Source organism: Pseudophryne corroboree, chromosome 5, assembly GCF_028390025.1.
Source record: "Pseudophryne corroboree isolate aPseCor3 chromosome 5, aPseCor3.hap2, whole genome shotgun sequence".
Classification (NCBI taxonomy): Eukaryota; Metazoa; Chordata; class Amphibia; order Anura; family Myobatrachidae; genus Pseudophryne; species Pseudophryne corroboree.
Window position 1 is genome coordinate 128,537,391 of NC_086448.1, and position 17,411 is coordinate 128,554,801.

The window sequence follows — 17,411 nt, forward strand, 5'->3', positions numbered from 1 at the left end:
CCCAGCATCCTCTACGGACTAGGAGAAAAAAGATTTACCGGTAGGTTTAAAATCTTATTTTCTCTTACGTCCTAGAGGATGCTGGGTACTCCGTAAGGACCATTGGGATTATACCAAAGCTCCCAAACGGGCGGGAGAGTGCGGATGACTCTGCAGCACCGACTAAGCAAACAGGAGATCCTCCTCAGCCAGGGTATCAAACTTGCAGAACTTTGCAAAGGTGTTTGATCCCGGCCAAGTAGCAGCTCGGCACAATTGCAACGCCGAGACCCCTCGGGTAGCCGCCCAAGAAGAGCCCACCTTCCTAGTGGAATGGGCCTTAATCGATCTTGGTAACGGCAATCCAGCCGTTGAGTGAGCCTGCTGAATCGTGTTACAGATCCAGCGAGCAATAGTCTGCTTTGAAAGCAGGAGCGCCAACCTTGTTGGCAGCATACAGGACAAACAGTGCCTCTGTTTTCCTGACCCTAGCCGTTCTGGCTACGTAAATTTTCAAAGCCCTGACCACATCAAGGGACTCGGAATCCTCCAAGTCTCGCGTAGCCACAGGCACCACAATAGGTTGGTTCATATGAAAAGATGAAACCACCTTAGGCAAGAATTGAGGATGGGTCAGCAATTCCGCTCTATCCATATGGAAAACCAGATAGGGGCTTTTATGAGACAAAGCCGCCAATTCCGACACTCGCTAGCCAAAGCCAAGGCTAACAACATGACCACTTTCCAAGTGAGATATTTTAAATCCACGGTTTTAAGTGGTTCAAACCAGTGCGACTTAAGGAAACTCCACCCCACGTTAAGGTCCCAAGGCGCCACCAAAAATACAAAAGGAGGCTGAATATGCAGCACTCCCTTCACAAAAGTCTGTACTTCTGGGAGAGAAGCTAATGCCTTCTGAAAGAAAATGGATAGGGCCGAAATCTGAACCTTAATGGAGCCTAATTTTAGGCCCAAATTCACTCCAGTTTGTAGGAAGTGAAGAAAACGTCCCAGATGGAATTCCTCCGTAGAAGCATTCCTGGCCTCACACCAAGAAACATACTTTCGCCATATACGGTGATAATGTTTAGCTGTCACGTCCTTCCTAGCCTTTATCAGAGTAGGAATGACTTCATCCGGAATGCCCTTTTCCGCTAGGATCCGGCGTTCAACCGCCATGCCGTCAAACGCAGCCGCGGTAAGTCTTGGAACAGACAGGGCCCCTGTTGCAGCAGGTCCTGTCTTAGAGGAAGAGGCCACGGATCTTCCGTGAGCATTTCCTGCAGATCCGGATACCAGGCCCTTCGTGGCTAAACTGGAACAATGAGAATTGTCTGTACTCCTCTTTTTCTTATTATTCTCAACACCTTGGGGATGAGAGGAAGAGGAGGAAACACATAGACCGACTGGAACACCCAAGGTGTCACTAGGGCGTCCACTGCCACCGCCTGAGGGTCTCTTGACCTGGCGCAATACTTCTGTAGTTTTTTGTTTAAGCGGGACGCCATCATGTCTATCTGGGGCAGGCCCCACTGACTTGCAATCTGTGCGAAGACATCCTGATGAAGTCCCCACTCTCCTGGATGTAGATCGTGTCTGCCGAGGAAGTCTGCTTCCCAGTTGTCCACTCCCGGAATGAACACTGCTGACAGTGCTCCTACATGATTTTCCGCCCAGCAAAGAATCCTGGTGGCTTCCGCCATAGCCACTCTGCTCCTTGTGCCACCTTGGCGGTTTACATGAGCTACTGCGGTGATGTTGTCTGACTGGATCAGAAGCGGTAGGTCGCGAAGCAAAGTCTCCACTTGACGAAGGGCGTTGTATATGGCCCTCAGTTCCAGGACGTTGATGTGGAGACAAGTCTCTTGACTTGACCAAAGACCTTGGAAGTTTCTTCCCTGTGTGACTGCTCCCCAACCTCGGAGGCTCGCGTCCGTGGTCACCAGAACCCAGTCCTGAATGCCGAATATGCGACCCTCCAGAAGGTGAGCACTCTGCAGCCACCACAGGAGAGATACCCTGGCCCTGGGGGACAGGGTGATCAACTGATGAATATGTAGATGTGACCCGGACCACTTGTCCAGTAGGTCCCATTGGAAGGTCCTCGCATGGAACCTGCCGAAAGGAATGGCCTCGTAAGATGCCACCATCTTTCCCAGGACTCGAGTGCAGTGATGCACCGACACCTGTTTTGGCTTCAATAGTTCCCCGACCAGAGTCATGAGTTCCTGGGCCTTTTCTATCGGAAGATAAACCCTTTTCTGGTCCGTATCCAGAATCATGCCTAAGAAGGTCAAACGGGTCGTAGGAACTAACTGTGACTTGGGGATATTGAGAATCCAGCCGTGTTGCTGCAACACCTCCAGTGAAAGGGACACGCTGTTCAACTGCTCTCGTGATCTCGCTTTTATTAGATCGTCCAAGTATGGGATAATTTTGACCCCCTGTTTGCGCAGGAGCACCATCATTTCCGCCATTACCTTGGTGAAAATCCTCGGGGCCGTGGAAAGCCTAAACGGCAACGTCTGAAAGTGTTAATGACAATCCTGTACCGCAAATCTCAGGTACGCCTGATGAGGTGGATATATGGGAACATGAAGGTATGCATCCTTTATGTCTATGGACACCATAAAATCCCCCCCTTCTAGGCTGGCGATGACCGCTCTGAGCGATTCCATCTTGAACTTGAACCTTTTCAAGTATAGGTTCAAGGATTTTAAATTTAAAATGGGTCTGACCGAACCGTCCGGTTTCGGGACTACAAATAGGGTTGAGTAATACCCCCTCCCTTGTTGAAGCAGGGGAACTTTGATCACCACCTGTTGAAGACACAATTTTTGAATTGCATTTAAGACTATCTCCCTTTCTGGGGGAGAAGCTGGTAAGGCCGATTTGAAAAACCGGCGAGGAGGCACCTCTTCGAATTCCAGCTTGTAACCCTGGGAAACAATCTCTATTGCCCAGGGATCCACCTGTGAGTGAACCCAGATGTGGCTGAAAAGTCGAAGACGTGCCCCCACTGGGGCGGACTCCCTCAGCGGAGCCCCAGCGTCATGCGGTGGATTTTGTAGAGGCCGGGGAGGACTTCAGCTCCTGGGAACCAGCTGTGGATGGCAGCTTTTTCCCTCTGCCCTTACCTCTGGCAAGAAAGGACGATCCTCGTGCTCTCTTGTTTTTATTTGACCGAAAGGACTGCATTTGATAATGTGGCGCTTTCTTAGGCTGTGAGGGAATATAAGGCAAACAATTTGATTTACCTGCCGTAGCAGTGGAGACCAGGTCCGAGAGACCTTCCCCAAACAATTCCTCACCCCTGTAAGGTAAAACCTCCATATGTCTCTTTGAGTCGGCATCACCTGTCCATTGCCGGGTCCATAGGACTCGTCTAGCAGAAATCGACATAGCGTTGACTCTAGAACCCAGTAGGCCAATGTCTCTTTGAGCATCCCTCATATATAAGGCAGCATCTTTAATATGACCCACCGTTAATAAAATGGTATCCTTATCCAGGGTATCCAATTCCGCAAATAAGGTATCTGTCCATGCTGCTACAGCGCTACAAACCCAAGCCGACGCTATCGCCGGTCTGAGTAAGGTACCAGAGTGTGTGTAAATGGACTTTAATGTAGCCTCCTGCTTGCGATCAGCAGGATCCCTGAGGGTAGCCGTATCTTGGGATGGCAGTGCTACCTTTTTGGATAAGCGTTTCAACGCTTTGTCTACCCTCGGGGAGGATTCCCACCGTATCCTATCCTTAGTCGGGAAAGGGTACGCCATAAGAATCCTTTTGGGAATCTGCCGTTTCTTGTCTGGAGATTCCCAAGCCTTTTCAAATAACTCGTTCAGCTCATGAGAAGGGGTAAAGGTTACCTCAGGTTTCTTTTCCTTATACATGTGTACCCTCGTGTCAGGGACAGGGTTCCTCTGTAATATGCAAAACATCCTTTATTGCAATAATCATATATTGAATACTTTTAGCCAAATTTGGCTGTAACTTTGCATCATCGTAGTCGACACTGGAGTCAGAATCCGTGTTGGTATTAGTGTCTACTATTTGGGATAGTGGGCGCTTTTGAGACCCCGAGGGTCCCTGCGACATAGGGGCAGGCAGGGCCTGACTCTCTGCATAATTCCTGGACTCAGCTTTGTCCAACCTTTTGTGCAATAAATTTACATTAGCACTTAAAACATTCTACATATCCACCCAGTCAGGTGTCGGTGTTGCCGACGGAGACACCACATTCATTTGCTCCACCTCCTCACTAGGAAAGCCTTCTACCTCAGACATGCCGACACACGCGTACCGACACACCACACACTCAGGAAAACCTCTTATCTGAAGACAGTTCCCCCACAAAGGCCCTTTGGAGAGACAGAGAGAGAGTATGCCAGCACACACCCAGCGCTTATGACCCAGGAAAAAACACACTATATGTTTACCCAGGTAGCGCTGTAATTATCTATTTGCACCAAATTATGTGCCCCCCCCCTTCTTTAAAACCCTCTTTCACCGTGTAAGCAGGGGAGAGTCCGGGGAGCTTCCTCTCAGAGGTGTGCTGTGGAGAAAATGGCGATGGTGATTGCTGAGGAACAAGCTCCGCCCCCTCAGCGGCGGGCTTCGGTCCCGCTTAAAAATTCAAAATAAATTCAAAGCCGGCAGAAGACTTCAGATCTTCACTGAGGTAACGCACAGCAGTAGTGCTGTGCGCCATTGCTCCCACACAGCACACACAAACGGCAGTCACTGTAAGGGTGCAGGGGGGGGGGGGGGGGCGCCCTGGGCAGCAGTATGGACCTCCAAAGGTGGCAGTAAACTTATATACAGGCTGGGCCCTGTATATAAGAGAGATCCTCGTTACCTCAGTGAAGATCTGAAGTCTTCTGCCGCCTTTGAAGTCTTTTTTTCTTCACATACTCACCCGGCTTCTGTCTTCCGGCTCTGCAAGGAGGACAGCGGCGCGGCTCTGGGACGAACTGCGGGGTGAGACCTGCGTTCCGTTCCCTCTGGAGCTAATGGTGTCCAGTAGCCTAAGAAACAGAGCCTAACTTAAAGTAGGTCTGTTTCTCTCCCCTCAGTCCCTCGCTGCAGGGAGTCTGTTGCCAGCAGACTCCCTGAAAATAAAAAACCTAACAAAATACTTTGTCAGGAAAACTCAGGAGAGCTCCCTGTAATGCACCCAGTCTCCTCTGGGCACAGTAGTAAACTGAGGTCTGGAGGAGGGGCATAGAGGGAGGAGCCAGTGCACACCCATACCTAAAGTTCTTTCTTAGTGCCCATGTCTCCTGCGGAGCCCGTCTATTCCCATGGTCCTTACGGAGACCCCAGCATCCTCTAGGACGTAAGAGAAAACACATTTTCTCTGTAATATTGGTGGTGGTGGTGGGGGGGTTGCACAATTGTGTCCAACGTTGCGCCACTGTGATCCCTACTTTTCTGAATCCTCAATGATCTACACCCACTGCTTTTGTTGGTGACACTGGTACCAAGCATCCAGTATATATAAATTATATTCAATATTCACCCAGCTCGCATCAGAACCGCAGCATGCAAGTCCCTAATCCTACTTCACATAAAAGAAACAACTGCAGGTCCAAGGGTGCAGCACATGCCTGCATACATGGCTAAGAAGCCAGTCCCTGCCTATGGTCTCTGTCTATCCAACACATGTACTGAATCAACAGGCATAAAGCTGTGAAATGGAAGTACAAACATAAAACACCACCACGCCAGCTGTCTTCCCCTCTCAGCATTACTTTACTGCTGCAGCCAATCAGTATTGGACAGAGGGTGGGTATGCGAAAGAGAGGAGGAAAAGGAGAGCGCTAAACCCTGGGACTGTATGCACACACTGTAAATAGTCATATGAAGGATTGTGTGGGGTTCAGTATGCCATAATATGGGTGTCCATCGGTAAATGTGGAGAAAACAGCGTCAGCAGAGAAACAAGAGAACATGTGGCATCATTACAGAGTGGGTGTATTGTACAGTAAGTTAGAGCATGTCACACATAAAAAGGCATATGAGCCCTGTAAGTACAGATATGCAGTCTCCTATCTGAAGCCTCCATCCAGGTAGGTTCATAAACCAAGAAGGAAATTCTTGCTGTTTGGTGGTTTGGTCGTCAGAACAGACATGTCTATTTACTAAGCCTTGGAAAGAGATAAAGTACCAGCCAATCAGCTCCTAACTGCCACGTTACAAACTCTGTTTAAAAAATAACAGAAGCTGATTGGTTGGTAGTTTCTCCCTCTCATGAGACCCCATTATCATCAAACGTTTCTACCTGTAGCTACTATGAGGCGCTCTGCTACTCAGATGGTGGATGGGGTTATTATAAATGTGCTTTATTAATTTACTCAAGGTACTAAATTATGGAAAACCTGCACCCAGGAAACCCCACGTTCCAAACAATCAAGGTAACAGTAATTGTAATTGGAGAGAACCATTGACTGCACCCGCAGCAGAACAGAGAAAGTTCTGATTCACTCTGCGTACTGCATAATATGTTGCTGTGTGAAGGCTGAGAACATAGTGTTATTATATTTAAGGCTTAGGAATACTTTGATGGAACAACAGGGAATGCGTGTTGCCGGATATCAGTAGGGAGGAGAGTAGGCGCTATCCGCTCTCTAATGATGAATAAGTAATGCATTCCTATTAGACACGTCTCATTACAACTGACTGGTAATGTGTATGCGAAATCACATCTACAATCATCACTTGTTCATTAAATCCCATTTGTAGACATCATTTCCAAACACAGTAGACTGTTTACGCTATCTGCAGAACATCCTGCGTCCCAGGATGATACCTGACCCATTAAAAGCTGCCAGCTACTGCAGCCAAACATCACTACAATGCTGGACTGCAATTCATCATCTCTAAATATGTTTTTATGGTCAGTTTAGTCACTGTAACGGAAATATCTTTGATTGCTTTGTATACAATGAATCGCATTAGTATTTCTTTTAGTGAAACCAACATCTTTATTGTATCACACCTTAGCTGGTTGTATCATATACAGTAACCAGAAAATCCTTCTCGCTGAGAATCCCATCACAAATGGCCCCACTGAGCATTAGAGAGGGGTGGAGTCTGATGACACGTCCATGCCCCGCCCGCTGCAACACTGGTTTTAAGTAGAGATGAGCGGGTTCGGATTTACACGGTTCTTTACGCCAGAATTGTCGCCATTTCTTATTTTCTGGATTTTTCTTATTGGCTGACCAAAACACGTGACGTCCGATAGCCAATAAGGAGATTCGGGTAAATCTGAGTAAAACCGAACCCGCTCATCTCTAGTTTTAAGCTTCTCTACCACACTATGCTCTGTCGGGAGGAAATCACTTGACCGCCTGTCGGGATCCCAGCGGTCACAATGCCGACGCTGGAATCCCGACAGGCGGTGAAATGCCGCCTCCGGAATACCGGCACCACAGACTTTTTTCTCCCTGTATGTATTCCGCTCTGACAAAGGCGGAGATATATCAAAGTCTTGCGAGAGATAAAGTAACAGTCAGCTTCTGGAAGCCATTTTTCAACCAAAGTCTGTAACATGGCAGATAGAAGCTGATTGGTTGGTACTAAGGTGGCCAATCCTGGGATCGACGGGATCCCGGGATTTAGTCAAAAAATTGTCTGGGATTCAATCCCAGGATTGGAAGCTCCCTCCTCCCATCTCCCCCTGTGCAGCATGGCGTGAAGTCAGAGGTCACGCTCTGTAGTCAGCCGTCCGCCACACAGGAAAAAAGCCAATCCCGATACTCCGTATTGAAAAAAATAGCTCGGGATTGGCCACTCTAGCTGGTACGTTATCTCTCTCCAAGCTTTGACAAATCTGCCTCTGTTTTTAATAACAGGATTTTGAATACCTACCGGTAAATCCTTTTCTCGTAGTCCTTAGTGGATACTGGGAACTGGTTCTTAGAACAATGGGGTATAGATGGGTCCAAAGGAGCCAGTGCACTTAACAAATCAAATTACAGTATGTGCGCCGGCTCCTCCCCTCTATGCCCCCTCCCACAAGCCAGTTAAGAAAAAACTGTGCCCGAAGGAGACGGATCATACTCAGAAAGGAGGAAAGCAAGATAACAATAGGTCAGAACCTATGAAACACAACCCAAACGTAGTGAAATATGTACACAACCAACGCACAGCAAGAAAACAGTCAAAACTGAATTCAGTGTGAAGGACAGCAAGCTGATCCAAACTAGTTCATACAACCAAGAATGCAGGAAAAGTAACGAAGCACAGAGGTGGGTGCCCAGTATCCCCTAAGGACTACGAGAAAAGAATTTACCGGTAGGTATTCAAAATCCTATTTTCTCTAACATCCTTAGGGGATACTGGGAACTGGTTCTTAGAACGATGGGGATGTCTCAAAGTTCCCAGAATGGGTGGGATTGTGCAGAGACCCCTGCAGAACCAAATTAGCGAAACTAGTATCCTCAGATGCAAGAATATCAAACTTGTAAAATTTTACAAACGTGTTTGATCCCGACCAAGTAGCAGCACGGCATAACTGCAATGCCGAGACCCCCCGAGCTGCCGCCCACCAATCTTGTAGAGTGGGCTGTAATAGACTGAGGCCTAGGCAATTGAGCTGAGGCATAAGCCTGTTGAATGGTGAGCTTGATCCAGCGAGCAATAGATTGTTTGGACGCAGGACAGCCAATCTTGTTTACATCATACAGGACAAATAGAGCATCTGTCTTGCTGAATCGAGCTGTTCTATGGACACAAATTTTAAGAGCTTGGACAACATCCAACGACTCTGGAGTAGATGAATCCTTCTTTCGTATTGGAATCACGATAGGTTAGTTAATGTTGACGGCAGAGACCACCTTAGGCAGAAACGTCTGGCGAGTGCGTAGCTCCGCTCTGTCCTTGTGAAATATCAAGTAGGTACTCTTACAAGACAACACACCCTCCAGGAAAGTCTCATCTTCTGGAAGGACCGCAATCTGTTTTTAAAAAAAGATTGACAAAGCCGAGATCTGGACGGAGAATCCAAGCCTTAGGCCCAAATCAACACCCGCCTGGAGGAATCTCAACAGGCGACCCAGTCTGAATTCGGCCGGAGGCCATTTTCGTTCTTCACACCACAAAACATCTCTCTTCCATATCCTATGATAGTGGCGAGACATCACCGCCTTCCTGGCCTGAATCATAGTAGGAATAACCACTCCAGGAATTCCTTTCCACGCTAAGATCTCCCTCTCAACTTCCATGCCGTTAAACAAAGCAGTCGTAAGTCTGGATAGATGGAAGGGGCCTTGTTGAAGATGATCTTCTCGGAGCGGCAGTGGCGACGGATTCTCGTCTGACAGGAACAACAGATCCGCATACCAAGCTCTGCGAGGCCAATCCGGAGCAATCAAGATTGCCGGGACCTCTTCCTGCTTCAGGCGCCTGAGAACTTTCGCCAATAGCAGAAGCGGAGGGAAAAGATACACCAACTGGTAGTTCCAATCCGACGTCAAGGCATCCACTGCCACAGCCTGTGGATCCAGAGTCCTGGCACAATAACGTGGAAGTTTCGTGTTGTGCCTGGACGCCATGAGATCTATCTGCGGGTATCCCCACCGATGAGTTATCATCTGAAAGACCCCACTTGCCTGGATGAAGGTCGTGTCTGCTGAGGAAGTCTGCTTCCCTGTTGTCTACTCCTGGTATGAAGATTGCGGAAATTGCTGTTGCATGCTTTTCGGCCCAGAGGAGAATTTTTGTAACCTCTCTCATTGCCGCTCTGCTTTTTGTTCCGCCCAGTCGATTTATGTAAGCGACAGCCGTCGCGTTGTCCAACTGAACCTGTATCGCCTGGTTCCGTAGCAAATGTGCCCCCTGAGTGAGAGCATTGAATATCGCTCGGAGCTCTAGTATGTTTATGGGAAGAGTCGATTCCTGTCTAGACCATCGACCCTAAAATTGCGCTCCCTAAGAGACCGCACCCCAGCCCCTGAGGCTGGCATCCGTCAGTAGTAGTATCCAGGAAAATGCTGCAAAGGACCGACCTGCCACTGAGTTTGAGGTCTGTAACCACCACAGGAGTGATACTCTCGTTTGAGGCAAGAGACATATCATTTGGTGCATATGAAGATACGACCCTGACCACTTGCTGAGGTGGTCTAACTGGAATGGTCTGGCATGGAACCTGCCATACTGAATCGCTTCATAAGAAGCCACCGTTTTCCCCAGCAAGCGAATGCATAGATGGACGGAGACACTTTGAACTGCAAAACCAGTCGCACCATGGACTGGATTGCATTTGCCTTTTCCAAAGGCAGGAATACTCGCTGTAACACTGTATCGAGGATCATCCCCAGGAATTGGAGTCTCTGAGTCGGTTCCAGACTTGACTTCTGTAAGTTCAGGATCCAACCATGACGTGTCAATAGACTCATTGTTGCATCGATACTGTGCAACAGTTGATTTCTGGACTGGGCTTTTATTAGGAGATCGTCCAGATACGGGACAATGTCCACTTCCTGCAGTCGGAGTTGTATCATCATGTCTGCTATCACCTTCGTAAAGATCTTTGGAGCTGTTGAAAGTCCGAAAGGTAAGGCCTAAAACAGGTAATGCTCCTCCAGCAAGGCAAACCACAGATAAGCCTGATGCGGGGGCCAGATTGGGACATGGAGATAAGCATCCTTGATGTCCAAAGACACCAGGTATTGGTTTTTTTCCAAACCCGCAACCACTGCTCTCAGGGATTTCATTTTGAATACCTTCAAAAATGGTTCAAAGACTTTAGATTGAGGATGGGTCTTACCGAACCATCCGGTTTCGGTACCACAAATAGGTTTGAATAGTACCCTTTTGTTCACAGATGTGAAGGAACTGGTACTATTACCTGAGCCTGAACCAGCCTGTCTATTGCCAAACTTAACGTTAACTGCATCTCTGCAGAAGCTGGCAAGTGTGGCTTGAAAAACTTTTGAGGAGGCAGAAACTTGAATTCCAGTTTGTATCCCTGGGAAATTATGCTTTTACCCAGGCATCCTGGTAGGAAACGTCCCAAATATGGCTGAAGCACCTTAACTGGGCTCCAACCGGGATATCCTCCCTGGTTTGAAATCTGGTGTCATGCTGTAGGCTTGGAGGAAGCGGAGGATCCGCACTGGTCCTGGCTTCCTGCTACCGCAGGCTTGTGGCTCTTACCTCTGATACCTCTTGTTGCATTAGAGGCACCTCTAGCTTTTGTACGAAACCTGGCTGATCGAAAGGACTGCAAAGGAGGACCCTGAAAGGGTTTTCTAGCTGGCGGCGCAGCAGAAGGTAAAAAATTGGATTTCCTCCCAGTAGCCTGGGTAATCCACTTACTTAGCTCCTCACCAAATAGTCTCTCCAGTGAAAGGCAGACATTCAACTCCTTTTTTAGAGTCTGCTGACCATAGTCGCAGCCAGAGAGCTCTCCTTGCGGACACGGACATGGATGACATATGCGCATCGCGAAAACCAATTTCTTTAAGGGCTTCACACAGAAACCCCGCAGATTCCTGTAAGTGAGCCACCAATCTGAGACGTTCTGCTATATCCCTGTCTCCTGTATACCAGAGCCGAGATCAGCAGCCCATTTCTCCATAGCCTTCGTAATCCAGCACCCGTCAATAACCGGTGCTGCCTGAACCTCCGTATCGGGAATCTGTAGCACCTCTCTGATAGCAACAATTAGAGATTCAATGCCCTGGGCCTGGGTAATATCCCCTGTGTCCTCTGACTCCCACTCCTCCCCCTCTAACTCAGATACTGTATCTATTTCAGAGTGAGTTCAGAAGATGCGCCAAACCCCGCTTCTGCGGAGCCGATCTGTGAGTCTGAGTGGTCGGCATCTGACTGGATATTAACGCACTAACAGATGTCTGTAACTCTGATCTCTCCTTCTTAGCCAGATATCAGCCATAACCCCTTTAAAAGTGAGGAGCCAGGCAGGGGCAGACTCATGAGATTAGTTAAACTGCCTTGCGAGGAGTCATTACATAACCCACACACAAGAATCTCCACCCCAGTTGGTGCGAATTCTTGGTAACATGAAATACATTTAATTGTTTTACCTGCCATTCTGATACCACAATCACACAGGTAATAGAAATAAAACAGACAAAGCCTTATCACTCCCGACTCTAAGGAAAAAGCACACAGGGGAAAGGAAACCAGCACACTGCTGAAAGAGCTGTATAAATGAATATATATAAATATACGGACAGAAAATATTCCTTAATAATAAAACGTTCTCTGGAGCATCCCCCCTTTATATGTCCCCATCACCGTAGCTTGAGGGACTCTTGGAGGCTCTGTAGCTGTGCTTCTGCAGACGCTGTGAGGGCTGTGAAATGGCGCCCTGCTGGTCCCTGCTCTGAGGAGAAACCCCGCCCCCAACATGGAGCGCTTGCTCCTCAGTCACACTGAATGAAAAAAAAACCTGTGAAACAGGAGAATTATGGCCCCCTCGCCCTCCATGGACATCTAGTGGCCCAGGGTGTCAGAGTGCCCACCCCCCGGTGTAGCGGTCCCACCGGTGGAACCGTGACCCGGGAGGGAAGGGGGGGGGGATGTCTAATGCCACCAAAATCGCCGGGGACCCAACTTGTCGGAGTCCCCAGCACACTCACCAAACTTCATCCCCCCGATGGATCTTCGGCTGCTCAGGTTGACGGCATGGCTCCGGGCCCGTGCGCAGTGATGTTTCACACTGCGGTACAGCACCCTCAGGACGAATCCTGTAGCCGGGGTAATGGACATTAATCATGGCTGAGGTTGTGTCAAACCCCTTCCTGAGCTCCCTCGGTCCAGCACAGACAGTGTGCCACACTGTCTGGCTGTAACAAAACAAACTAAAATAAAAAACCTGAAAGAAACTCTGGAGCCCACAACAGAAGCGACCGGCTCTGAGGGCACTTTTTTCTAAACGGGCTTGTGGGTGAGGGCGTAGAGGGGAGGAGCCAGTACACATACTGTAATATGATTTGTTTAAGAGCACCGGCTCCTTTGGACCCATCTATACCCCTTCGTTCTAAGAACCAGTTCCCAGTATTCCCTAAGGATGCTAGATAAAAAAAATTATTATTTATAAATAGTTGCATAATTTTTATTCATTTGAGAAAACCATCTGTAGCAATAACCTTTACGAACATATTTGAATAATTACCTTGGTATAAGAAGAAATTGTCAGACTCTGCGTGGCAAGCAGACACAGGCGGATGGTGACTCACCTGCGAGGAACAAAATAAATAAGCTTTCCGAAAATGGCCTATGCACATTCAGTGCTGCAACATTTCAATCATCAGGAACTCAAATGACTTTGGCCATAAATCAACATAAGACATTAACCGTAGAACTGAAGTATATAGTATAGGTAAAGCAGAGACCCCTTACCGATGGGGCAGTTTAATGACCCAGACATAAAGCTAGACACATATTGAGTTGTTTTGCACTTAAACAGTCTGCGCTTTCAGTTTAGAAGTAATCAATTTCTTAATTCAATTCTCCGGTCACAGCTAGAAACCTTGCAATCTAGAGAAGTAATACAATTATGTTTAGCACATCCTTTTAGCATATCTAATAAAAAATGAGAAATGGTTCTGTAAGTGTCTACTGATTTGCTGAAAAGCTGTGGAACAAATTCTCTATTACCTAGTGCAGAGCTCAGTTCTGTAATTATTCAGCACTTCTCAGAGAAAGTATTCCAAGCAACATCTGTCTACAGCTTTCAGTGACCATAAATGTGGCCTTGGTGACGGACTCAAAACTGAACCCCAAATGAAAACACCAAGGGCTCGATTCAACTAGCTGTGAGGGGCGAGTATCATTTGTAACAGCCAGCAATGGCACCTCCACTACTCGCACATTGGGGGTCATTCCGAGTTGATCGCTAGATAAAAATGTTCGCAGCGCAGCGATTAAGTGAAAAAGCGGCACTTCTGCGCATGTGGCGCAATGCGCATGCGCGACGTACTTTCACAACAGCCGATGTCGTTTTACACAAGATCTAGCGAGGCTTTTCATTCGCAATGTCCGCCGCAGAATGATTGACATGAAGTGGGCATTTCTGGGTGTCAACTGACCGTTTTAAGGGAGTGTTCGGAAAAACGCAGGCGTGCCAGGAAAAATGCAGGCGTGGCTGTGAGAACGCAGGGCGTGTTTGTGACATCAAATCCGGAACTGAACAGTCTGAAGCGATCGCAAGCGCCCAGTAGGTCTGGAGCTACTCTGAAACTGCACAAATTTTTTTTGTAGCCGCTCTGCGATCCTTTCGTTCACACTTCTGCTAAGCTAAAATACACTCCTAGTGGACGGCGGCATAGCGTTTGCACGGCTGCTAAAAACTGCTAGCGAACGAACAACTCGGAATGATCCCCATTGTTGTATGCAGTCCAATGGGGCTTAGGAAGATAAACCAGCAAACCTGGAGCTACTGCAAAAGTGTTACATGTACAGTAGCTGCATGAACTTACAAGGTAGAGCTAACTGTATTGGCCATAAGTCCTCTTGGTTATAAAATCCCCAACAAACAAAAATGATAAAACAAGCTGCAACCACTGCAAGTGTAGCTTACACATTCTATTCCATCATTTTCCAAATTGTATGTATAGTAGTGTCTGTTTAGTACACTAGCGGCATCAAGGGGAACCAACAGAGCATGTAAATGGAATATGATATCTGTATTAGCAGGACAAACAACTACTTAAATGAAGAAGAAAACAAAGCCCCATAGTACCTGCTCTGCAATAAACTTGTATCCTTTATCTTCATTCCAGTATTCATAGGTTTCTCCCAGCACAGGGTTAAATGGCTTACTGCCAGCCCTATAGAAACTAGGCGCGTATGTAGATACAGCAAATGTAGCAATGTAAACCTACAATATAAAAGGCACAATTGATGAACTGGAATTAGATCATATCAGAATATACAACTGAAAAGATAAGAGAAAACCTTGAAACAGTGTAACCGTATATTAGGCAACATAAAACTGTACAGAGATTGATTGAACCAAGAAATCGGATGTTCAGATGTGTCCTCATACTGTACATCTAGCCCATAGGTTCCCAAACGCGGTCCTCAAGGCACCCCAACGGTCCAGGCTTTAAATGTATCCATGCTTGGCCACAGGTGACTTAATTAGCACCTAAGTCAATTTGATTTAACCATCTGTGCTGAGCCATGGTTATACCTAAATCCTGGACTGTTGGGGTGCCTTGAGGACCGCGTTTGGGAACCTCTGATCTAGCCTAAATGAGATGAATAGCATGAGTGAGTCGGCAGGTCTCGTGTAACTCTGCTAGTGTCGGGCATCTTTTTTTGCCGGAAATGCGTCAAAACACAATATGGCTAGGATGCACAAGGAGAATGTGCGGATTAATTTGCTATATGACACTTGTATATCTGTGTGTGACTGAGTCTGTATACGGAGAACAACAAAACTTGTATTGGAAAAAAGCTGCGGCTGCTACATTATAGCACTTCATATACATATTCAGAGACTCCAGTCCCACACAGATATAGAAGTGTCATATATTAATCAGCGCAGCCTCCTCGTGCATCTTAATCACAGTGTGTTGCGACTAAGACGCCTTTTCAGCAAAAAACAAGCCTGGTGCTAGAAGACTCTCACGGGACCTGGCACGTCAAGAGAGGGTGTTTGGCGTGACTGTGGCAAAGATGTATGAGGACACATCTATAACTGCTCTCGCATTGTGTGCACAGATTTAAACGCATACTTTTACCCATGTGCACAGTTGTACACATCTCTGTAGCCAGACCGACGCTATCTGTGCACAGCCGCCAGCATCATCAGTGCACACTTACACCAGCCATTATACTAGGTATTTCTGCCTTAAAACAGACATACAGATGTAGCCATGCTCATCTTACTGCGACGCGGCACGCTGCATGGTGTGCCAGGCTGCAACTATTCGCAGCCAGCAATCGCTTCATTAATTCCTTTAGCATCGTAGCAAAGATGAGCATGGCTACAGCTGGAATTACGCGTACACCTAATTCGGTCAACACGCCATCACTTGAGAACACCTTGTTACAGCCCGGTCACCACGCTTTAGGAGGGCAATTCTGAGTCTCACCGATCTCGCAAGTTCAACATACTACTCAGGCGACAAAGAAAGAAATGGGTATCCGCACACAGACAAAGATAGCTAATGCGTATGGGATGGTCAGTCTCTCAACAGATCACACTTTGGGGGAATTCAATTACAGGTGAAGGGCGCAAACTGCCTTTTCCGCTGCATTTGAACGCACCCTTCACCCACCAGAATCCGGAATCTGTTCAAAAGTACTCGCTAATCTATGTGGTGACGAACACTTTTTTACTAGATCCCGCTATCATAAAGTGCGGCAGCTGTCATGCTGATTCGGCCAGGCAAGATGATTCGCCGGCAACTGAATTCCACCATTTATGTGAAAATGACATTTCCGGGTGGTAACTAGCAGGTGATCATCTTATCGCACAGATATCTTCTGCCTCGTGGGAGTCTCTCGGCTGTGGTGTGTATGCATGAAAATTTCATGCACAATGCTAGTGTGCGCACAGAAATAAGACGTCTGTTTCAGCTTGACCTTTGCCACCCAGCATGGGCCTGGTGCACATCTGGATACTCATGTATTCGGCTGTGGACGTAACAAATGGGCGAAATAAGCTTCCACATGCAGTTGCAGAGATTTTTAGTAAGCAAAGGTAGCTCCTGTCATTAGCATAAAATAGTAAGAAAGCTGCCACAGGTATAGGGGAAAGCAGCCACTGATTGTCCAGCTCAGGAACAGGCTCTTCTCGTTAGGGGAGATGTGCTCGGTATGTGTATAACTCTGCATAAACCATAGTTGCCTACGCTTGGTTCCTGCGCGCGCTCAGACCGAAAACACGTAATATACCTAAGGCAAATGGATAATCATATATCTCTGCATCTGCTGCACTGAGACAAAGGGAAATGAGACGCGCATTCCATACCATTCTCTCAAATGGGTCCTGAGTCTGAGAGGCTTTGTCCAACAATTCACTATATTCCAGTTCCTCACACAAGCGCTGCAGGGTGTTGAGGGGCTCATTCAGCTGCACTGGCATGGAGACCTTGGAGAGGTCCTTCCCAATGTTATTCCTAAGAATGTTCCACAGGCTGATGTTACTTGTGTTTGGGGACGGAGCAGGAAGACACATTCGGTGTTTGGGACAGCCATCCACTACAGATGCTCCATCTACAACAAGAGAAAGTTACCTTCATCACATTTCCATTACATGGTTTGTCCAGCACACTCCCGTAATCCTAAACCATTCTCCCTCAACTTTTACATGGATCCATACTTATCTGCCAATTCCATTCCATGATTCCAGTATAAAGATGGTTGGAGGACTTGTACTAACACTATGGAAGAGATGTATCAAACCTTTAAGTGGAGAAATTACTCCTAGCAACCAATCAAC

General features: G+C 47.3%; 1 protein-coding gene across 8 annotated transcripts in view; it reads right to left on the reverse strand.

The window, feature by feature from the left end:
• The window catches only part of OSBPL3 (oxysterol binding protein like 3), a 404,452-nt gene that overhangs the window by 19,942 nt on the left and 367,099 nt on the right, over nucleotides 1–17,411 (reverse strand). For all 8 annotated transcript variants that reach the window (XM_063921703.1, XM_063921704.1, XM_063921708.1 and 5 more), the window contains 3 exons: nucleotides 16,941–17,185; nucleotides 14,700–14,837; nucleotides 13,131–13,194 (listed from right to left, as the gene is read on the reverse strand). In XM_063921703.1, coding sequence (XP_063777773.1) covers nucleotides 13,131–13,194; nucleotides 14,700–14,837; nucleotides 16,941–17,185 — 447 coding nt within the window. The remainder of the gene's footprint in view (nucleotides 1–13,130; nucleotides 13,195–14,699; nucleotides 14,838–16,940; nucleotides 17,186–17,411) is intronic.